The sequence below is a fragment of the Thunnus albacares genome, chromosome 18 (assembly GCF_914725855.1).
Source record: "Thunnus albacares chromosome 18, fThuAlb1.1, whole genome shotgun sequence".
In the NCBI taxonomy this organism is placed as follows: domain Eukaryota; kingdom Metazoa; phylum Chordata; class Actinopteri; order Scombriformes; family Scombridae; genus Thunnus; species Thunnus albacares.
In genome coordinates, this window is record NC_058123.1 from 12,582,383 (window position 1) to 12,606,037 (window position 23,655).

General features: G+C 39.8%; 1 protein-coding gene across 10 annotated transcripts in view; it reads left to right on the forward strand.

Moving 5' to 3' along the window:
* add1 (adducin 1 (alpha)) overlaps positions 1 to 22,446 on the forward strand; it is a 30,139-nt gene extending 7,693 nt beyond the window's left edge. Inside the window, exons 1-17 of one of the 10 annotated variants that reach the window (XM_044333231.1) lie at positions 1,493 to 1,613; positions 4,538 to 4,746; positions 5,557 to 5,719; positions 6,047 to 6,198; positions 6,395 to 6,475; positions 6,713 to 6,862; positions 6,977 to 7,120; positions 7,240 to 7,338; positions 7,700 to 7,873; positions 8,202 to 8,552; positions 11,353 to 11,448; positions 11,591 to 11,683; positions 13,319 to 13,405; positions 14,265 to 14,421; positions 14,918 to 15,253; positions 16,210 to 16,299; positions 19,978 to 22,446. In XM_044333231.1, coding sequence (XP_044189166.1) covers positions 1,505 to 1,613; positions 4,538 to 4,746; positions 5,557 to 5,719; positions 6,047 to 6,198; positions 6,395 to 6,475; positions 6,713 to 6,862; positions 6,977 to 7,120; positions 7,240 to 7,338; positions 7,700 to 7,873; positions 8,202 to 8,552; positions 11,353 to 11,448; positions 11,591 to 11,683; positions 13,319 to 13,405; positions 14,265 to 14,421; positions 14,918 to 15,253; positions 16,210 to 16,299; positions 19,978 to 20,270 — 2,784 coding nt within the window. In that variant the 5' untranslated portion in view covers positions 1,493 to 1,504 and the 3' untranslated portion in view covers positions 20,271 to 22,446. Of the gene's footprint in view, positions 1 to 1,491; positions 1,614 to 1,913; positions 2,156 to 4,537; positions 4,747 to 5,556; positions 5,720 to 6,046; positions 6,199 to 6,394; positions 6,476 to 6,712; positions 6,863 to 6,976; positions 7,121 to 7,239; positions 7,339 to 7,699; positions 7,874 to 8,201; positions 8,553 to 11,352; positions 11,449 to 11,590; positions 11,684 to 13,318; positions 13,406 to 14,264; positions 14,422 to 14,917; positions 15,664 to 16,209; positions 16,300 to 17,267; positions 17,306 to 19,977 lie in introns of those variants that run through there. The other 9 variants (XM_044333229.1, XM_044333230.1, XM_044333226.1 and 6 more) reach the window with 9 other exon arrangements.
* Positions 22,447 to 23,655: the final 1,209 nt, after the last annotated feature.

A 23,655-nucleotide genomic window follows, 5' to 3' on the forward strand; every position in this document is an offset into this window, starting at 1 on the left:
ATGTGTTTGGTTTCCATAGCGATTGCACTCTTTAACAGGAGCGGAGGCTCACCGAGCCCCTGCACCTACATTTCTGAGGAGAGATGAGAAACATGGGGTCTGGCGAGGCGGGGGCGCCCGTGGTTGTGAGATGACAGCATTCTGTGTTGAAAGAGAAATGCTTCCTGCATCTAAGGCCAATGTTATTGCTACTTTGTCCACAAGAGATAAAGAGCTTTGTGATTTGATTATTTGTTTTAGCATAGTTTATAGATGGACTAGAGATGTGCCTGCTGGAACGGTGTCTAGTATTGCACAGCTGAAGTGATTGAGTTAAGATTTGCGGCAGCAGGAAATTAATTTACTTAAAAACTTCTCCCGGAGATGGCGGGGGAAGAGGCCCGGTTGAACTCCTTTTAGTAATGTTGCGCAACATGATCTATATTCCCTTTAACCTCCGCCAGTTTTACTTTACTCCAGCATGAAGTTGATAATACTGACAGAGGAGAATATACGAAGGTTACAGAGGTGATGTCTGCGTTTCATCTGGTTTCCTCCTGCTGCTCCTCCTTTTTCTTTCACCCTTCATGTAGTTTTAGAGATACCTCTCAATGGATACTCCTGGCTCGTTCAGTCTATGGTTGCAGGTGTTGGCAGATCTTGTGTTAGTGTGCACTGCAGTGTTGGACACTGTCTGGACCGATGGCAGCCTGGAGACGATTGAAAGGATCCTGTTACACAACAGCTCTGTTAGTTCCCGCAGTGCCTCAGCGCTCAGAGATGGGCCACTGTGAGCAAGCAAGATTTGCATTCAAATAAAACTTTAATTCCCATTTTTAGGGCTTACATAAAATCCTGCGCTCTTGATGAAACTTCAGTAGGTCAGTGTAGCTCAATTTTTAAAGATGGTTTCAGCAGCAATAGCAGCTGTAATGGTCTATCATACTATGTAAACCTAGAGGCTATTTAATAATCAAACAGCTAAAATGAATTGGCTCATCATTAGATAATAATAGTTCAAACAAAAATTACATACAAGAAAAGCATTTCTTAAGTTATTATGGTCTTTTTAGGACATTGAGGGAAAGTGTGTGAAGCCCAAAGTGTTTTTACATTGTGAAATAAAGTGTGTTGGCTGTAAGTTAATGTTACAATTGATATTCTCATTTCTAAGCAAAGACTGGCATTAGACTGGAATAAATGATAAAATACCAGTTTGCAGTCTGTATTTACAGTGTGTGACAAAATTTTCTTTTAAATGTCATCAGATGAGGGCTCTGTGGCATTGTGGGGTTTAATTTGTAGCAGAAATGGATACATTAGTTAAAATACTGATGACTTTATTCTGTTCTCAGACTGTTCTCTGAACAATGTAGTATTCTCCGCTCTAAGCAGAAAAGGTCAGTAGAAAGGACTGCATGGATGTTAAACTCTCAGGGCTTTGTCCTTGATTTGATTTGTCTTTTTTTTTTTTCAGTTGTCCCTTTGTCAGCAGACATGTTGGTTTGTCTCGTTGCCACTAGCGATGAACACCAACATGAACAACAAGCAGCAAACACTGCAACAAGAAAATCAGACCGAAGGGAATCTGACTGTCAGTCGAGAAACGTTAAGACCATCTTCCTGTAAACCAGGTTGACACAAGTCCATCTTGGAAGGGTTGCAGAGATTTTTGAAGTGGTTTAACTGACAGGTTTTGATGGGGATCTCACTTTTGTTGCTTAATTTCCCGCATCAAACCAATCTGATTCTGTGCATATTTTTGCTGTACAAAAGATACAGTTGTATTAATAGCATGCCAGCGACTGGGACACACTCTTTTATCCCTAATGAGTGTATTTGGCACCAGAACTAATTGCTGATGTCTTTATTCTTGTGTCAATAACTGATGTCCTAATCACACGAGCACGACAGACTCTACTGAGTTTTCCATCCTGAATGATTGTAGAGAGAGAATGCTGTTCGCTTTCCTCTTTTTATTCGTTTTTTCTTTTTAAGATAGTAGTAGTTTTAAGATAGTATTGAAGGAAAACGGCAGAGAGGAGACACCAAGGAGAAAAGTGTGGAAGGATTTGATTTATAATGAGGAGTGAATGTTTTTTGTTAGAAAGGCGAGGACGTCAACCCCAGCTACCTCCTCTCTGGACGCATTTCTGAGTTTCTTTACACGTGGAAGGTGGAAGTATTCATTAAGTTTTTGCTTTAAATATTTGCCTCAATATTTGTAAGATTAGTGAATAATGTTATTAAATTAATAATGTTGAGAATGTAACATAGTTAGCGCAGTAACGCTAAGTAAGTCACATACTAAAATTTAGTAGGCCAGAATGCAACTTGTTCACATTTGTTTTAACATACATTTTCTATGTATAATTATTATCATACATTTTTAAAATATTTTGTCATTTATTATGTGTGTATAAATGTATAATTTAAAAGAATTTTTAAATTTGCAGTACTACAAAACAGCTAAAACCAAACAAAACTGCCAAAACAAGAAAGCTAGCTTTAGCAGTTAAAGCTAGCTGATGAGATAGCGACGGCTAGCCTTGGGTAAAGCTAAAGTTGCTTTTCTTACTTGTTCCCCCTAGCTGTTTTGTGTAATTTAAATGTATAAATGATGATGAAATAATGTCTTGGTAATTTACTTTGTTTTCCCACATAAATTACATAAAGATTTAAAGTTAAATCCGGTCATGGCAAATTAAGAGCTTGGCTAGTCCGGCTAAAAGGTAACTAGCCTAGCATAGCAGAGTAGTCATAGCTAACTGCTGCCTCACCTATTGAGTCCAGTGGAATTAATTATATTTAAATGTATTACATTTTAAATTAATGTATTATATTGGTTTCAAGGTAATTATTAAGAAATGGTTGATGGGAAGCTGAAAGAAAGAATAGGCTAGATTTGTTTATACCGTGTTTTTTCCCCACATATTCTCTGAAGTTATTCTTGAAGGTAGAGTGCAGTTTTTAGGTCTTATCTGTATCTGTGTCAAAGATTTTTTTTTTGTAAAATGACCAGTTGAAAAAGACATTACAAGTGTTATTGCTTTCTGCCTTTTGCGGGGCAGCAATCTACAATGTACAATGTTATGTTGAGATAATTTAAATTCTTTTTATTTAATGTGTTCATGAACTTAAATTGGACAAAAACGTTGTTGGGCTGGAATTAGCCAAACAGCATGAAAACACAAAAACCTTGATTGAAACAGGTGACCTGAGATTAGTGAAAATGATGGGTTTGATGTTGTGGAAAATCTCAGAACACCAATAAAAGTGGGCAGAAACAGAGAGAGGGTCTGTCGGTGCTCAGTGTGGTACTGGATGCTTTGGGTTTGGTCTGCAGTTGTCATGGTAGATTTGGCTGAACATTTGTATTGATGCAGACTAATGGGCTGCATCAGTTTCTGCCAGAGCACCCCCCATTACCCATGCATGCTTACACACACAGACACACACACACTTCCCTATGCTTTTAAGTCTGTCTGTGTCCTTCAGAGGCAGAGCTTGAGTAGTCTGTGCTGTGACTGTCAGGCGGAGGCTCTTTATCCCCGCATACACCCAGCCAGCTGGATGGAGGTGGATCTATTGGAAACCTGTCTCTCTGTTCTCTTTATGTCTTGAAATCCCCTCCCTGTTGTTGTCAATTTCTTATTTTGGGGGGGCTTGTTAAGAGAGCATAGTTTATCAAGCATACAGTATACAAGAATAGTTACTTCCACAATGCTTTAGAGATTCCTGAGAGATAATTAAGGACTTCTTGGTGAAGTTTGTTCACCTCTAATCAAATATTTTTTTAAGCTGAATGGTAAATAGACCTGTGGCTGTATTTCCAGTTTTTGTTTGACTTTCATTTGCCTATTTTTGACAGTTGAGTGGTGTTGTGATGCCAGGAAACACATTGTGAAAATCAATTAAAACCTCTCTGAGCTAGGAAGAGGAGTCCAGTGGCCATGACAGGAAGTGGGGTAGAGTGTTGACTGTGATTGGCTTTCAGGTCTAATGACAGGCAGCGTTCATTTCCTCATTTACCTGGGGAAAACTTTATATGTCCCTCTGTCGGCACCTCATACACATTCTCACTCTTATTTCTTTCTCCTCTCAGAAATATATGGAAGTCCTCCCCACCTTTTAAGAAACAAGCCATCCATAATTTTACAAAAACAACACTGATATGTTGTTGTTGTTTAACATCTGGACTCTCAACACATTAAGCTTTGACCGTTACGAATGGTGCCAAATATTTTTGATCAATCTACGTTTAGAGCCAGTTGAAATAGCTTTATCCTTTTTCTGACCCATCTGTTTGTGAGCTCATGTGTTGACATGTCATATAAACACACAGATCATGGCCCTGAGTTTCACACAAACATTTTTATTGTGTCAACCTCTGGGCCAATGAGCCATAGGGGCTAATGTTTCTTTTGCTAGAAAATATGCTATCATTTGAAAAACACCTGATATTCACTGCTGCTTAAATTAGAAATTTCTGTCAATAAACATTATATTATTGGCCACTTTATAGCAATATAATTATATTTGCTATGCACATCTACAGGAGGCCAAACCAGGATGAACGGCGAGTCAGGTGCCGGAGTGGTGACGGCTCCCCCTCCCACCACAGCCCCCCACAAGGAGCGGTACTTCGACCGGGTGGATGAAAGCAGTCCGGAGTACCAGAGGGAGAGAAACATGGCTCCCGACCTGCGGCAGGACTTCAACATGATGGAGCAGAGGAAAAGGGTCTCCATGATACTACAGAGCCCGGTTAGTGGAACAGAAACATCATAAATCACAAAATACATGTCTAGATTTACTGGCACATACAACTACATGAACTGACAAAATGATATGGTCACAGTTGATCAATGCACACGACCACAGTAGGCGTTTTAAAACATGAATAGACTCAGTTAGTGTAAAGTCAGCAGCCTTCTCAATATCACATGATGGATCTAGTTTATTCCCCCATAAACAGTGTGTGTGTGTGTGTGTGTGTGTGACCAGCTGAATGCAGCACTGTTTTTTTTTTTTTTAAAGGCTTATTGTGTGTATGAAAAGTCCTGAAAATGAGCCCAGAATGGTGCTTATATGAGCTTCCTTTTTTTTCTGTGACCTTTCTCAGTCTCAACTTTATGTATCCTTGTTTTATTGGCTGACATGTGAAACTCAGTGAAGGTGTCACAACGGTGTTTGTCAGGGTTGTATGATCGCTTTGTTGTAATCCAGTTCAGACTTTACAAGTGAATCTCCACTTAACAACAGTAGAAGCAGACATGTGATGGATTATCTGTCTCAAGAAAGGTTCAAGTTCCTGCAAATTCATTTTAATATCATGGTGAAATCAATAAAGAACACAACAAGAAAAAAACATTTAAAATATCTGACTGAAAGGAAGACAAAATGTTGCTTTAATTCCCAAATTGCTCATCTTAATCTCAAGCCAGCCTACTCTGTTTGTGTTAGTGTCCCTACCTGTTTTCTTTTTACGTCACCGTGCCTCTATGTGTTTCGTCTTTTTGATCTTATGATCTTTTCGTCTCCTTCTGTCTGTGTGTCTGCGTCGATGTCCGGCAGGCGTTCTGCGATGAGCTGGAGACGATGATCCAGGATCAGCTGAAGAAGGGGAAGACGCCTACAAGCCTGTTGGCTCTGCAGCAGATCGCTGATTTCATGACCACCAGCATGCCTTCCATGTATCCCGCTGCACCACAAGGAGGCATGGCAGCGCTCAATATGAGTAAGCAGAGAAGTGAATGAGTGTGTGTGACTTTTTGACCTCCATAGCCCGGCTATGTCTCTGCTCACAATGACTAACACACTGCATGCCAGAATTCATTTCTGGACAAAGAGTCCAGTTTGATTTCAGTAAGAAGAATCCATCTGATTTTTTTTTTTTTTCTCTCCTGCCCTGCGGGCAAGGAAATCACAAATGGGTCTTTTCTTCTGTACAGAGCGATGTATTTTATCCATTTTTGCCTGTTCTAATGTCCTTTGCTCCTCACCATCAACCCCGTCAACTCTTCACTGTACGTCAACTCTATCTGACCCCATCTTCACCTTTCAGGTCTGGGTATGGTGACTCCAGTGAATGACTTGCGTGGCTCAGACTCTATCTCATACGACAAGGGCGAGAAGCTGCTTCGCTGCAAGCTGGCCGCTTTCTATCGCCTCACCGACTTGTTCGGATGGTCCCAGCTCATCTACAACCATCTCACAGTAAGATAAATTTCAATCTTTATAATACAACAGATCGAGGTGACTTAAGTTAAATTAAATTAACAAAGTTGTTGTCCATTTATCTTTACCAGCTTTGTTCTGGCCAACGTTCTTCATTGATTGATCAGTTCAGCTAAATGTGAACCATTTTCTATGAACAGTATCATCTAATGTGACTGTCATCTGGTCCTTTTAGGTCAGGGTGAACTCAGACCAGGAGCGTTTCCTTATTGTCCCTTTTGGTCTCCTGTACAGTGAAGTCACTGCGTCCAGTCTGGTGAGAATCAGTGCTGATCTCTGTTGATGCTGCATGTCTTTACTTTTGTTTTTTTTCCTAATTTTCTATCAGTAAATGATGAGATTTTTTCTTAATTCCTCTTTAGATCCATTAGTTAATTTCTTATGTAATAAAATACAGAGGTGTTTGACAAAAATGAACCGCTTGTAGTCTGATTGAGATGCATAGCTGATATCATGATTATTAAACCTGTTGTCGTCTGCCCCACCTTTGCAGGTGAAGATAAACCTTCAAGGTGAAGTAGTGGACCGAGGAAGCACCAACCTCGGGGTCAACCAGGCCGGCTTCACTCTACACTCTGCCATCTACGCCGCACGGCCTGACGTCAAGTGTATTGTGCATGTACACACATCTGCGGGTGCTGCGGTAAGTGACAGTGCACACGTAGTAATTATACCCAATACACAAACAGAAATGGACACATCATAGTAAGTTATATGTTACGTCACCTTGGGTTTTTTTGTTTTTTTATGGACGCAGGTGTCGGCCATGAAATGCGGCCTGCTGCCCATCTCACCTGAGGCGCTGTCTCTGGGTGAGGTGGCCTACCATGACTACCACGGCATACTGGTGGATGATGAAGAAACCGCTGTCATACAGAGGAACCTGGGGCCTAACAGCAAGGTAACGGCACTGTGTGTGTGTGTGTGTGTGTGTGTGTGTTTGTGTGTGTGTGTGAGAAAACATGAAGAATTGGAGCAACAACAGACATTTTTCTGTTGTTATTTTTCCCTATCCTCCAGGTGCTCATCCTAAGGAACCATGGCTTGGTGTCTGTAGGTGAAACAGTGGAGGAAGCTTTCTATTACATCCACAACCTGGTCACTGCCTGTGAGATCCAGGTAGGACACACGTTAAGCTCTCTAAAGGACATTCACTTTGTAATATGAGTTGGCAATAGCGACTAGCACCAGGGCATTTATTTATGTAAAATAACTTCTATATCTTTGAGTATGAGTTTGTCATTTGTTTTTGTGATATTTGGTATCATATGTTTGTCTGTATTTTTCATAACAATTGTCTTTGTCCCTTGTCTCTCCACTTCTCTATATATGTTCATATTTCTTCATGTACATGTTTATTTTATTGGATGTTTGTGTGTCTTTGTATGTCCTCATGTCCACTTTTTTTTTTTTTTTCCCTTCTGTACTCTGGATCTGTCTGTGTTTTTGTCTGTCTGTATTCCCACAACATTTCTGCCAGGTGCGAACACTGGCCAGCGCTGGAGGGCCAGATAATCTGGTGATGCTGGACCCGGCGAAATACAAGTCTCGCCCACGGGTCCCTGAGCCAGCCGGCGACGGGTCCTCTACACACCCCAAGTGGCAAGTCGGGGAGCAGGAGTTTGAGGCTCTCATGAGAATGCTCGACAACTTGGTAACTACAAAGAAAAAGGGAAAAACTTTAAACTTTTTGCAGCAGAGTGGAGAGGTGGGAGGTTCTGAGAATATATTATTACATCTCTTGTTTGATGACATCCACAATTAATCTGCTGAATAACTTTTGTGTAAGAGTAACACAAGTAGATAAGATTGCATTGAGCAAATGTATGTTTTATTGCTTATAAATAACATTTTTAAGAAAAAGAATGTGTTATTTCTTCTTTTAAAAGGTAAATAGTCTCACTTTAAACTTTGATAGTTACTGTATTAATCATTTTCTAAACCCTGCTGTCGTTCTATCTCCTTGTCCTCATGTCTTCCAGGGCTACAGGACGGGCTATCCTTACCGCTGCCCGGCATTGCGAGACAAAGCTAAAAAGTACAGTGACGTGGAGAACGCTCCCTCCTCCCACGGTGGTTACTCCTACGGGGAGGACAGCGACTCAGGTGCTCGCTCCCCGCTGAAACACAGCTTCCAGCGCGGCCAGCGTGACAAGACCCGCTGGCTCAATGCCGGCGGCCGGCCCGACGAGCCCTACGAGGACGGGCCCGACGGCAGCAGCCCCAAGTCGAAGCCTAAGGTGTGGACGAACATAACACACGATCACGTCAAACCCTTGCTGCAGTCTCTCTCGTCCGGTGTCTGCGTGCCAAGCTGTATAACCAACTGCTTGGTCTGTGCCTACCTTATTGTTCATAGTATAGATTTTACAGCTACCTTGTTGGTGGAAACGGGTAGGTGGTCGGCATCTTGAGGCTCAGGGGACAGCGAGGGGTAAAAGTTTAGCACAAAGCTGTTTTTTCTTTTTACATAAGTGATTGCAGGGCTAAAAACAGAATCCTGTTTTTCACTGCTAAGCTTTTTTTTAGGTTCACTCACTGTAATTTAAGATGTCCTATTAACCCACCTATCTGATGCAGTTACCTCTACTCTTTTAATTACCTCTTAAGCTTAGCTGGGTGTTTTTTTTTCCTTTTTTCCTTCTGGTCTCTTAACGCTTCATGATGCCAGGCCATCTGCCCACAGCATGCCCCACTGCATGTGTAGTAGTGAAATGCATTGTTGGTGTTGATGTTTTTCCCAGAGGAGCGAGCAGCAGGGGTGTGGCATGAGTCCTCAAGTGGGCAGGTAAACATGGCAAGACACGGTGATGTTGCTGCTAACCATAATACGCACTCTTGGTTTTATTAGTTAGCTTACTTTGTCGCTTAAAGATGAGTCAGTTGGAAAAATAAAGCGAGTGTAGCGAGATTTGAGGCTATATCAACTAAAATCTCATTAGTGTCAGTTTGCTTTGTGGGTTGCTCACACACAGAGCTTCTTTATTATACATCTTCTAACACATTGCTTGCATAAATAAGGGAGGTGGCATGGCTTTAATTGAGAAAATTTAATTTCCTGAATAATGCCAGATACATGACAGACATTTTAAAAGAAAAACAATAAAGTAAAACAGAAATCTTTAGTATGAACTTTCCTCGGCAAAGAGTTATGCAGCCTGCTTTTCTGATTTTTTTTTTTTATTTTCCTCAAATACCTGCAACTGCTCCCAGTTGTACGTTTCCCCTTTTTTGTTTTTGTCCTCTCTAGTTTTCTTCTGGTTTTGAACACCTCAAGGTGATCGCCTGCATGAGTGGATTTGTTAAAAGCAAAAAAAAAAAAAAAAAAAAAAGCAAAACTGAACAAATTTGACCTGACTTTTAAATCAATTATCTCCTGTTGGGAAAGTAGGAAATGTTGTGTTGTGAGACTCTTTCTCAGTGAGTATATCGTGTTTACATGTTCATCTCATACTCAACCAACCCGACCCAGCTACCTCCATCAAGAAACCCTTCTTCATCTAGCCCCCTAGTTTGGCAGCTAACCAGCCAAGCTCAGAGCAAATACAGGAATGAAGTCATGAGCTTCCGCTTTCCACAGCGAATTACATGCTTAGTTTCAAAAATGATTAAAAAAAAAAACATTTTGCATGAAAGCTGAAGATTTGATTTTCTATTAATCACCCGCTGCTCATTCAGTTTGGTGCAAGAAATGGGTTCCTGCAATCATGCTGAGCATTACCAGGTTTACAAAAACAACGTGTTTGTGGGAAAAAAAAAAAAAGAGATGGGTTTGTCACATTAAGAGGAACATTTTTTATTTAACTAAACAATGAAAGGTTTCATCCTCTGCTGGAAAGATACACTCTTGTCTCAGTGTGTAGCGTTGTGACAATGGCTTTGTTTTTGTCCCAACGTGGGCGAATGTCCTCGGGTGTGTTTCTCTCTTATCTCTGTCGTCCTTGTTGTTGTGTATCAGCCTGGGAAATGACTTTGGTGATGCCAGCTCACCCCTCACTGCCACTCTCGCTTCGTAAGCCAGCCTCATTGTCCTCACACTCCCTCACTTCTCGCCACCCACCACCCTTCACTTCTCCCTCCCTTACCCCTTCACGTTTTCTGTTGTTTTTTTATTCTCATTCTGTGATGTTTTCAGTTGATTTTGTTGTTTTTTGATTTTTTTTTTTTTAATTCTAATGGTATATCAATGATGATGACAAATGGGTTTTCAGTACACTGTCTTATTAGCAGTTTCTGACTAATCATCGCCCGAAGGAGCATATAACTATCTCTTAAAACCAGTCGTACAAGCAGCCTATTAAATCATAAACCACAATTCCCTCTCATTTCCAGTATGTTCATTAACATTATGTTTCTCTTGCTGAAACTTTCATAGTGTCAGATGTGGTTTCTTGTTAGTATTAAAGTGCTTAATTGCCTCCAGCAGCCTAATTCTGGTTCATCTAGTTTCTAGAGTTCAGCATTGAGTCTTATGGATGAATGTAAAAAAACAAAAACAAAAAAATGATAGTGGAAGACAGCCATTAGCTATTTAGTGTAAAATGAGTAATGTAATCTATAGAATAGTTTTCTTGCATTTTTTGACAAATTCCTCATTAATTCATTTAATGTCATTTCAGCTCTTTTATGACACATGTGACATTTTATGTCACATTAAAAAAAAAACACACAAAAAAGCTAAATCTACCATATATCAAAACCGTCTTAATGCTTTTCGATTAGAGAATTGAGTCCCTGCTCTGGTCAGCGTCTGTGCACTTCACTGCACAGATCAAACATGCTAGATTCAGTTAGATGATAACATTACTGGAGAAATGCATCAGGGAGGAAATGCAGGTTAATGATGTAAAACAGTCCCATAGTAAACCAACACTTCTTCAGTCTTTTTATAAAAGTAAAAATGAATCTTGCACATATTTTCTAAATGTGCTTCATCATCATTGGTTCACTTTTTTGCATTAAAACATTTTTACAGTCATTTCACTTTGTCCATTTCAGTTCAGCATGATTCTCGTATTGTGAAGCCTGCATAGTATTTTGTCTGAATCTATTTTTTTTTGTGCTTGGGTTTTTATGTCATTTTGTATATCTTGGCTTTATTTGTTTTCTTAACACGTTATGTGGTGTTTACAGTGGACAAAAGAAGACGGACTCCGCCAGGCTGCGGCAGCCAATCAGTTCATCCCGTTGAACACCAACCCGAAAGAAGTCCTGGAAATGAGGAATAAGGTATCAGGGATTATCTTTTATTAGACCACTTAAGGCTCTTAATGTACTTGAAGGCTTCTTAAGCAGGATGTATTGTATGTTTAGTATTCTTTTTTTGTACTAAAAATGTTGTTTGTTTGTTTTTCGTTTGTTTTTTTCATAGATCCGGGAGCAGAACCTGCAGGACATAAAGACAGCAGGGCCCCAGTCTCAGGTTCTGTGTGCCGGCACTGTGGTGGAACGCTCCTTCAACCAGGTCAGTCTGTGAACAACCCGGCACATAAAAACCCCACTGCTACAGCCATCCTGACCTGGAGATGAATGAAAACAGTCACATGTTTGGTGTATTTTTTATTCAGTCTACATACATTTCAAATTTCCAAAAAAAATATTTTAATAATATATTCTGTCCAGGTCTGGTGTCACCCCTAAACCAAAATGCTGCAATGTGTGAATATTGTGCGCAAAGTTAAATTAAAGATCTTTTTTAATAGAAGAAAATTGGCTGCCATCAAAATTTTATACCCATTGGAATCTGATTTGACATCAGTTTCTGAAGGAGTAACTTCACCACTAATAACAGAGAGCAAAAAACATGTCCTCCATGTTGTGTCCCCAAGCATGGGGTGACTTTATAACTGTGACATTATTCTTTGACCACAGAGATTGTCAATCTGGCAGGTGAGTAGTATGTGGGAGAGGTAACCTCACTCTGCTCTCCAAACCTGCCAGCTCAGGTTGTGTCTGTATTCATACATTGGTTGTTGTTGGTTTTTTGTTTTTTGGTTTTTTCCCAACCTCCATTTCTTTGAGGTTTTTATTTGTTTTGCGTTGCGGTTAGGACTGTTATCTGTCATTTGCAGGCTGGTTTTTTTGGTTCCATGAAATGTTCCAACAAAATCCCCACTACAATCAACCATAATTATGCCTTTTTTTCCTGTGCATGTACTGTTAATCCTCTTTTTAAGAGGTAAAAAGGCAAAACATGAGGAAAAATAAGTACAGTTTGCATGGTTCGCCCTTCCTACGCCGGGTAGCTCAGTTTTTCCACATTGGAGACTAAGCTTCCTGAACATTTAACCCAGACACACAGAGGAGCAGGACGATGAGCATATTAAAACAGAGCTGCTAATTATTTCTTTTAGTGTGTTAATCAAATGGCTTACTTAAAACGTCACCCAGCACATCAGGTAGCAGACCAAAGCAGGCCTTGATGTGTTGTTGTTTTAAGACTCGGTACATTGTACCGTAGTGTTCAGCACCCCCTTGTGTGGATAGTTTGTCCTCACAATGCATGATCCTGTCCTGGCTATTTGTCTCATCACTGCTATGCTTTCCATCACCCCATGTCTCTTTCCACGACACTCTCTCTTTGCATGCTTTTCCAATGTTCCTGTATTCTTGTCAGGGTACGTGTGGATGCAGAGGTGGAAAGCAACTAATCACAAAGACAGCTGGAAATAAGTAACCTTACTTTTACCAAGATTTCACAGAGTTTCTGATTAAATAAATGAGAAGAATTACTTTTTAAAACAAGGCAGAATTGCAGATTAGCCTGCAGTTGTGTTGTTGTACAACCAGGAAGACTCAGTTTCACAGTGACCATATACATCTTTTACTCAAAGTAGTGTTAAAAAAAGTCATTTTTGATCTTTTACTTGATCAGTTTTCAACACAAGAAGCTTCACCTCTACTTGAGTAATAAAACCAAAGCAATAGTATTTCTAATCTAGCGGGAATATCGTAGTACTTTCCACCTCTGCGTGTGTGGAAGTTGATATGTTTGCGAATGTCTGCACACATTCACGCCTGCCTGACAGACTGCAAATTTGAATGTGCTGGTGTTCAAGAGCTGGGTTGTGCCCCCACCTCACTGGGTTTACTATTGCAGGACGCCCCTCTGTCTGACTGTACAGACACTATTGATGGCCTCGATGTGTCCGAGGGGTCCTATAGTCCTGCTAAATCAATTAGAAAGGTACTTACTTGCTGCTGTCACAAATATTACTCACCTGTTCTTCACATCATCCTCCCAACTGTTCCCCCGAGCCCACAGATAAGCACTTTACACCTGTACATATCAGTATATATAAAGCAAATAGTGGTGCAAGAATGAGGCAATTCTCCCTTTATGTTTGTATGGTCATGTGACCTAACCATTTCTAAAGCCTGAGAACTTTGGATGCAGTTAAATTAATGTATCTTTCTGCCAGCTAGGTTACGAGTCCGTCTGCAGGAGAGATTTTCAATCTCAAAATATATTGTTTCAAGTTGAGGTGGGAAGTAAAGAGTGCAGGTATTCTATTCAGTGATGGTGGTGTTGACTGCATGTATTTTAAAGAATATAAAGTCCACAAAAGATTAAGTAAAGTTAAAACTGAGTCAATGTTTTTGTTTTATAGAATACAACTACTGCTGTTTGTTAGTTTACTGCAGTTTTTTTGGCTTCACCTCGGCCATTCTCTGTGTACCTGGTGATGTAATGTTGGACTCTTTCTCAAATCTGTCAGTGTTGGATTTAATAAATGTTTTTCAATGGAATAATTCACCATAAATAAGAAGTAGCCTATTATTTGGCATCATCACACGTGCTTCCTGTGTTATGAAATGGCCTGTTAGCTCTAACATGTGCTCTGATGTTTTACATTCACCTAATACGGCTGATATTTCTGCTCATGCTGCGTAAAAGTTATTGAAATTAACCGCCTCTAATCTGATAATCCCTTTCAAAAAATCTAACTTTAATTTTCAACAAATTTTCTGCCAGCAATGTGTAACCACCTGCAGTGACTAACATATATTTGATCATCTCTTCCTTTCTCGTCTGTCTCCTGAAGGGGGAGCTAGTGACCGCATCCAAGGCCATCATCGAAAAGGAGTACCAGCCCAAGGTCATCGTCAGCAAGCAGGGTCCAAACCCCTTCACCAAACTCACCGACCAGGAGCTGGACGAATACCGCAAGGAGGTGGAGCAGAAACAGAAAGGGCCCGAAGGTAAAAGTGACGAGCGAAGCTGAGAAGATAAAATGAATCTGGAATTGTGTAAATTGTGCTGGGGATGGAACAATAGTCACAATTAAGACAAAGAACAGCTGTGTGGCTCACTTTTATCACTTTTACCAAGTTTCAGGTGTAAAAATCTGCAGTTTTTTTCCATGGTCATGAGTTCTGGTTATGATTTGACTGTTTTGTATAATGACTAATGCAGGTAGCGCTTCCATCAGTGCAGGTTTGAGTTCTCAGGGTAACGTTGTATCGCAGGGACAAGAGGGAATTGTGTTGTGTAATTCCCAGCTTGCTCCTTCTGTAATCACTCTTCCTCAAGAAATGTGTATGGGAAACTTATTTTAAACATAGTTATAATAAAATTGGAAGTATTTTTAAAACATACTTGTAATAAAGGGGGGGGGGGGGGAAATGAATGATCTTCAGTTTGGCCGGACTGTGATGTTATCTCTCCACACACACACCCAAACACACGGATTCACAGTGCAGGGACAAGACGATTGTAGGGAGGGATCGGCCTCCAGTGAGTCCTGTCCAGAGCCTGAAATGGTACCAGAGGGTCGAGCCTCTATCTCCACACCTCTACAGTCTGCGAATGACTCGCCCACCTTAGAGAAAGCTCCGCTCGCAGCTCCCACCCCGGCTACACCGGCCTCTGAGCAGGGCTCCGCAGGGACGGTTACAGACGAAGTTTTTTCGACCGCGGACGAGTGTTTTTCAGCACCAGATTCCCCCCACAAGGAGTTCCACTGCGCCGTGCTGCTAGCCCTCAGCAAGGAGCCGACGGTAGTAGAAGCAGCTGAGGGAGATCAGGCTCCAGGTACACCAGAAGAAGCGGAGTCCAGCCTAAACTCTGGCCTTCCGCTTCCCTCCTCCCCCTGCTCAGCCCTGGCCCGTCTCACTACATACCACTGCACTGAGACTTTTGGGAATCCCCGCCTGCTGTGTTCTCTCCTCTTTCTGGGGGTTTTGAGTCTGCTGCCGTTGTTTTACTTTGTCCAAGCACCCTCCCTACCCACAGTTCAATCTCTGAAGCCTTTGCTTGATTTTTTTTTTTTTTTTTTTCCCCCTCCTCCCCATCCCATCTCTCTGATGTCTTGTCTAAAGGCATCAGAGCTCTGGCAGATCAAATACCTTTCTGCCGTTTGATTGGACGAGGAGCTGAGAAGAGAGGTTGTTAAGAGTTAAAAGCAAGCTCATCTTGAGGTTTAAACCCATCGCGCTCACTCCTCAAGTCTAAAAGCGATTTTGCGATTTTTTTTTTTTTTTTTTTTTTTTTTTTTTTTCCTTCCTTTTGCAGAAACTATGTTTGAGCTCAGTCATCCAATCAGAGCAACCCATGTGTGGACTTGAATAATGGTGTCCTCCTTCTCTTCCTGCTAACCTGTCCTGGATATATCTCTGTTGGTGTCCACTCTCCCTCCTGTGCCTCTGATTAAAACTAATGGTAGTTTTGGTTTGTTTGGCTCTTTGGGACATTTTAATAAAGTTGACTCTACTGGGATTTATCTGAAAGGGTTTGCAGTGTTCTCCTCATTAACGCTTCCTCCCTGGTTTGGTTCTTTGTGTTCCTCCCTTTTCTTTGTGTTGCAATGTTGCACAAGATTCTCTGAGACAAAGCTTTAGTCAGAATTTATAAGTTTCTAAAGGTATTTTGAATAATTTAGATCGATTTAACATTTATTAAGTGGTTCCTTGATTTTTTTTTATATTGCTTATTTATTTTGAGTAAATAGTTTTTTTTCACTGTTTTTATTTCTGCGGATTTTCTTTCAGAACCAGAACAACTAGAAGAGCCTGAGGAGGAGGCCACGGGCCAGAAACCCACCTCCACGCCTCCCAGCACCCCAATCAGAGCAGAGGAAGGTAGGTTGGCTTGACGAATTACCTGGCCTGGCCTTGTCCTGCCTGGTTCAGCATGGGTTTTTCCCAGTCCTCTGTGGCTGGGTGTTTTGGTTTTTCTAGGCTCTAAAGAGGGAATGCGGAGGCTCCTGCCTGTCCATCTGCCTGTCTGTCTTGGGGTCTGTTCATGTCGTGGTCTTTTAATAATACTACTACAGGTGCTGCCGTGCTGTGTTTTCTGTAATAAGAGGCCAAGAGGTTTTGATTATTTAATTAGGTTTATGCCATGAGAGATGGAAAATTACAGGGCCAGATAATCTACTGCAGTCTCAAGGTTTAATACCAGAGACACAACAGTGAGATATACTGAATAGATTATTATTATATTTGAAAAATAAGTATTTTAGCATGAATTGATGGACCCCAGTGCAGACTATTTTTGTTCTTTCTTTTTTATTTTCTCCCTCTTGGTCTTTATTACTATTGGATTACACCTACAGTATGTCAGCAGTATCATCCACAATGATACCAGCTCTGGCTCTTTAAAAAAAAAAAAAAAAGAATCAGGAAGTTATAATCTGATACATTTTAATTAAATGATAATTGGCATTATTCCAGTCATACACAACAAGTTTTCCTCATTGTGTGAGTTAATTAAAGTCAACATGAGGGAGGAAGGGGATGAGTAGCTTTTAATGCCGGTGTAATCTAATACCTGAAATGTTGTTATATAACAAATGTCTCTCTGGACAAGATCTCCTTTTCCCCTTCGCTTCCATTCTCCATCTTTTTTGGGGTCTACTAAGAATGGTTCCCAACCATTCTTTTTTATTTATTTATTTTTTTCTTCTGGTGTTTGATTATTTTTTTTTCTCTATTTTCACATTTTTTAATTCCTTTTATAATTTAACACGGTGCCTGTGGTTTGATCTGCATAGACATTTGTTTCTACTTGTGCTTTTTTTCTTCTTTGTGGCTGCGATTACAATCAGGAGAAGGAAATACAAAAGAGTACCTGTTGCCATAGTAAGTACGTACTGTTCCACCTGACCTCACCACCCTCTTAATTACTATACCCGTCACCTCCATGCTTGTGTTTCCCCTTTTTTTTTTTTCTCTGCATGGCTTCAGTTTTAGAGCTGTTTTGTGGTTTGAACTAACCTGTTTGCCCGGGTTTTGTGACTGTTCAGTCGGTCTTAACTCGGTTCTCTGAATCTCTTTCTCTGTGTTGTGTTGTTGGGGGTTATTTCAGAGCTCCTCCCTCTCTCCAAAAAATAAAACGATCCTGGCCTGAATACTGACGGCATCTTGATATCTTCCTTACAAACTTATCGCAGTAATATCATGGATTTAAATCACAGTAAGCCCAGTGGAGGATGTTCCTGAAGTAAACCTCACAACCTACAAAACCTTTTTACATTAGATAACTTTTCTTCTCTTCCTGCTAATGATTCACTATCCAGTTAACCAACCTCTCTTGCACATATATGCACATTCTATCAATGTTATATGACACTGTATATTTTCTGTCTCATGGGAAAAATCAGGTAATGTTTCGAAAAACGTGTTGAATGTTGTTTTGTCTTGCAGACGAGTCCTTTACCAGGTACATCAGTGCTTTATTTAAGTGTGGCTTCGGAAGTAAACTTCCTGCTGTTGGCTTTTGCTGAGACTCGCTGTCGGTTTAGCTTGAAAGACGGTTGAAGCACAAAGCTTGGCTGTGTGGTGTTTAGTGTCCATTTTTATCTGTGGGTGTGTTCGGCCTCATCTCTGTCCTGACAGACATGAGAGATCTGAAATGACGACTGGTGTGTAGTGTTTTCTCAGGTCTTGACAAAAGGTCTCTGTTGCATGTGAGCAACTTTTTAAAAAAACTGAACAAAGCTGTACTGCGGTTGTGTTTGCATCTGGCTGCAGAGTGTGAGCTTGACGCAGCGGTTTGGATGCTGTTTGGGCCACTGATCCCTGAAGTTTACTGAAGCCGATGCAGCGTCAGCACTCAGTGCTTCTTAACTGTTTTCGCTGGGAGTATTTTTACAGGAAGAGACAGTCACCTAAATAACATTTAAAAGATAGTTTCTAGAAAAGCCAAACTAAATCAACACTGATATTTCTTCATAAAATAAAAACAGCAAAACTTATAAGAAATTTCTGAATATATTTGACTATTTTACTAATGAAAAAAGCTGTTTATGTTTAGTAAGCCCGGCCCCTTAGTTACTGTTGCCTGTCAAGCTTTACAAAGTGTCTTCTGACTTTTTATTCTCATAATTTGACTCTAATTAAAATTGAAAACCTACAAAGGGGTTTTGATGGCTGCATACATGCAAAAAAGACTTAGCATATGGCTAAAACTTGTTTGCCCTAGTATTATAGTATAATGTGATGAGGAAAATTCAATATCAGACCAGTATTTTGTTCCAACATAACCCTGTTTACATGCTTTTTACAGGAAAACATACTTTGGCAAACACAAAGGTTAGATTTATGCTTTATTGCTCGTGTATTCAAACAAATATGTTCCACTTTTACGATTATGATCTCTCACTCTCCTGCTATAGGTAGATTATCTGAAAAAGATTATTCATTCATTTGAAAAATAAAAAATAAAAAAGAAACTAAATCCTTGATATATCATCCCAAGAACAACTTCTACATAAAGACAGAGAGAGAAATGATCAGACAGTATACTACTTTATTGTAATTTGGAAACTTAGAAAAGAAATGCAAACACTCTTCTAGCTCTCAGTATGAAGATCATCTAGTGTCTATACTCCCAGCAACTGGTTTCATGCTCACTGGTTCTGACTTTCTGACTCCTGTTAATAATTTTAACTTATAGAGCTTCTCAGGTTTTGAATTAATTCACCTTCATCCCCCCTGACTCGTTATGTAATCCTTCTTGTGTGGTTTTCTTATTAAAACCTCTGAAAGTACAGTATTGCTGTATTTTTTGTTGTTGTAGACTTTTCTTTTTTTTTTCTTGTTGTTTGTTTGTACACAGGGTGCAAATGAGCAAGGGAACTGCACTCATTAAGATTTCCCTGTTTCATTGAAGGTAACACAAAGATAAAGAGTACCAGCTTGCACCAGTCAAAATAAGGAGAATAAAAGGAGTCAGAAAGAAAAAAAAAAATCCTGATTTTAATTATTGGGATTTTATTTTTTTGTTGCTTATTGTCATTCTCAGAGATAAAAACAAAAGAGAAACTTTGAGGTTTCTATATGTAATGTAAGAGAAACGGAGCATCTTTGTTTGGTTTTTGATCTGAGTGACGGTGTGAGTTTGGGTGTGATGTGTATTATTTTAGTAGAGTGTGTGTGTGTGTGTCTGAAGGGCCCTTTTGGCTTTTAGTGGGAAGTTTGCTTGTTGAAATGTTAGATTTTTGTCCTCAAAGGCTTTCTTAAACTGGGGAGCACATATTCTCTGTATAGTTCAAAGTCAATAATGTCTTAAACTGATTTAAATACATTAGTCTCATAGATGTTGTTCACTTAAGATGGCAGCTTGTGTGAACTCTTGCTGTGACAGTTTGATGCTTTTTAAGTAGAAAGTCACACGGATTTTCCAGCTTATCCAGTGGTTGATTCGTAGCGGCTTCCGTGGTGTGAAAGCTCAGCAGCGCAGATGCATCAGTTTACTCTTTGAGATCAATAACTCTCCATTTCCTCCCCCTCCCCTCCCTCCCCCACCACCACCAGAATCCTTGCCAGAGCAAACCTATAAGGACGACAGCGACGCAGCCACCCTGAGACAGACCCTTCCAGATTTAACACCCGACGACCCCTCCGACGCTCCAGCACTTCCTGCCGAAGACTCCGCCCCCGCCCCCGCCCCTGCCCCTGCCACCGCAGACGCAGCCGAGGGGGAGGAAGCTGCTGACGCTGGCGACCAGGAGGGTGACGAGTCTCCCAGCAAATCACCCTCCAAAAAGAAAAAGAAGTTCCGCACTCCTTCCTTCCTAAAGAAAAACAAAAAAAAGACAGAGTCCTAGATTTGGAGAATGTTGGATCAGTCTCCGAAGGCTGACCTCTGCCTCCGTTTCATTTTTTTTTTTTTGCTTTTTTTTTTCGTCTGCTATCATTGCACCCTTCGAGCAAGCCACAGTTACACACAGTTATGCTTTTTGTTGTTTTTGATATCATTTGTCGCTGGCTTATTAACCTATTTTTCCTCGTTAGTGTGTGCCAATTTTATATACAGTGTAAAAATGATTGATTGCATAAAGATTTTTTTCATTATTAGAGGCTTTTTTTTTAGTTGTGAGTGAGTGATGCATCCTGTCTTGTCCGCTCCATCTGGCCTTTTTATGCATGTCTATTACTACAGGCCCACACGCTTGATGTGAGGTCTTTAGGGTTTTATCGCCCTCATGTTTTTTTTTTAATTTTAAAAAGAAGAGTATTACTAAACTGTTGTAACCACTAGAATGTATTGGGATTGTATCAAAAAAAAATATGTCAAAGTGTCTTTTACAAAACAGTGAATGCAGAAAGAAAAGCTTGTACCCTCTCATTTAACTGGTGGTTAATTCTGACGGAGACGACTACAAATTGCATAGTGCTAATTTTACCTCTGAAGATGTGCATCCATGTAATTACATGTTAGCAGGCCAGGAGAAGGATATTTTCACTCAATTATTTACCCGTGGGAAATGCAGTCATGTAAAGCTCATATTAATGTATCCGTCATCCAATATGTCGATTAAATCCGCCTCATACGAGCTAAATCACATCTGGATGTTTGTTGACTTTTTTTTTTTTTTTAAAACCTCAAAATCTTCTACCCACAAGCATTTGGCACGGCCTTTCAGGTATGTTGAATAGTGCTTTAGCTCTTTTGATGATCTTATGATGTTTGGTTGGATAATTCACAAAGCAGATTCATGAAAAATATCTTATCTGCGGTGCTGCAAACCTGCAGATGGTATTGTCTAAGCCTCTGATGTTGGGTACGGTTCACAACAAAGAGTGAGTCATCCCCGGGAAGCGTCATCAAGCGCTGTGCTTGTCGATTATTCCGAGGGTTGATAATGTATTTGCTACTGGCTGTAAGTCTTTAGTATGAAGGAATGTATAAAAACAAATTTTTTTTTTTGAGCTCAGCTTTGTTTTGCATTTGCCCCTTGATTTCTCTCTGCATTTGTGAAAGACAGAATATTGTGTGAGATTACATATTTCATTTTGTTCAAGATTATGTTTTTTTTCTTTTACCTCCTGCGCTTTTTCTCACAAAGCAGATTGAGCCATGATTACTTGCTGTGAGAGAGCACTGTGAACCTCCTCTCATGTTTTTTTTTTTTAAAAACCACTGTTTGGGAACTCATACCACACACATTACTTTTAGATAATCACAGTGCATCATAGAAGTAGATCCAGTTGTTGCAGAACATGTAAATGACATCGTCACTGTTACAGAGCTGCATGATCAATCAGTCATATTTCCACACTCTCAACTTGGATTTTCCTGTGTAAAAACTCCACTTTTTATCACTGAATACCTGTTTGTTTCCAGTTGCAGTAAAGACACAATGTACACTGGAGAAACAATTATTATTTTTTTGTTGTTATTAATGTTTATGTCACTGATGTGTGATTGCAGATGAGCTGTGCTTCAGGTTGCAGGGCATTGATACTAAGGCCAATTCCGTGCATTGCTTCCTAGTTTGTGTTTATTCATCCTGTTTTTCTAGTAAAGGTTGGTGACCAGTCCATGTAATTCAAGGTGAACTAAAAGGCAAAACTAACAGGAAACCACCAAATCCAAGATGCTTAGTAAACCTCGGCCTTTGTTCACCACAGGTGGTGTATGTACGCCGTTACATACAAGCTGGGAATGTCTGACTCCTGGAGGACTGCATGTGTTAGAGTGCTTAGAGCTTGTACTGTCCTTTTTAAATGACTGTAACTACCCCTTTTTTTATTTGAAGTATATTTTATTTTAGCTCTAGTGTGCCGATAACGATACTAAAGTCCATTTTAGTTTTCATCCGAGTCAACCATAGATTTTTTTTTTTTTTAATCTCACAGCTATGCTGATTTGTATTCTGTCTGAACCACTTCCAATTAAATGTCTCATCATTGTACCATCTACAGACTTAATACTTCCACCTGTCTCATGGTTCTGCCTCTTTTACAACCATGAATAAAAAACACTACCTTTAAAATCTGTTTTTTTGTGATTGTTGTCATTTATGTTGACTGCAAGTAATGAAGGAATATACTGTAATCCAGGGTGCACGAAAGCTTTTTTATTTGCCATAGCAGTTAAATTATTCATAACACACATATTTCAGTCATCTCCTTCGTCAGGGAACAATAACATATGAGACGATATTAAAAGGTTCAGTATTTCTTCAGGTTTAGTGTCTTGAATCATCCTGAATAACTGCTCAGTGGAGGATGAAGATGGATAAAAAATGTCAGCAACAAAATAAGTGTTATGGGCAGTGAATCATTAGTTAAGAAGAATGTGTATTAACTTTTAATATTTTACACACAATGTATAAATGCACACCAGAAGTACTTGTGCAATAATTCTGCAGCGGCCAGTACTAGAGTGCAGATGAAAATGAACAATAAAACCAAAAGAGGAAGAAATAGAAAGGAAGGAAATATAGATCAAACTGGTCAATCCAATGTCTTGGCATCAAATACATTATAACAATCTGATATATTTGCTATATTTACTAACATCTATTTTACCTACACAGACGAGCATGAACACAGTAAAAAAATAAAAGAAATCATGTCTTTGGTTGTTGCATTCCTGCAGCTTTGATTTGATTAAGTTATTGTGGGAATAAATGATGATCTGTGCCAAATTTAAGAGAATAATGTCATTGTTTTGCCTGCTATGATATGACCATGACCTCTGGACCTTCAAGATAACACCGTAGAGGAACATGTATTAGGGAGTGTTTTGTTCATTTCAGATGGTCTGTGTGACGTCTAATAATAATGAAAAGTATAGTTATTCTCTCATGTTACTTATATAAGACATAAAATAATTAAAGGGGTTCTCTGTGCATCTTCCAGCAATGTGTAGCTGCATCAGGTGAGAAAAGACTGAAGCACACTGATTGATTTTCAGCCTTTAATAGTTCAAACAGGCTGATGTTTGGTTTAGACTCTGATGAAGACGCGTAATGGAGTCATTCTCAACACGTTAATGGGGAAAACGAGTCAATATAAAACTGCCAATACTGTTTTCAATGGCTGAAGACATGAATTCAAGTGTACTTATTAGCTTGAAGTCAAATAAAATCACAATTTTTATATTTTTAAATGTCTCTCACATTCATGTGAGGTAAATCTCAATAAATATTGCATAAATCTCAGACTTTTTTGTTTTTAGGAGCATAAATGCTTCCCTCTTCA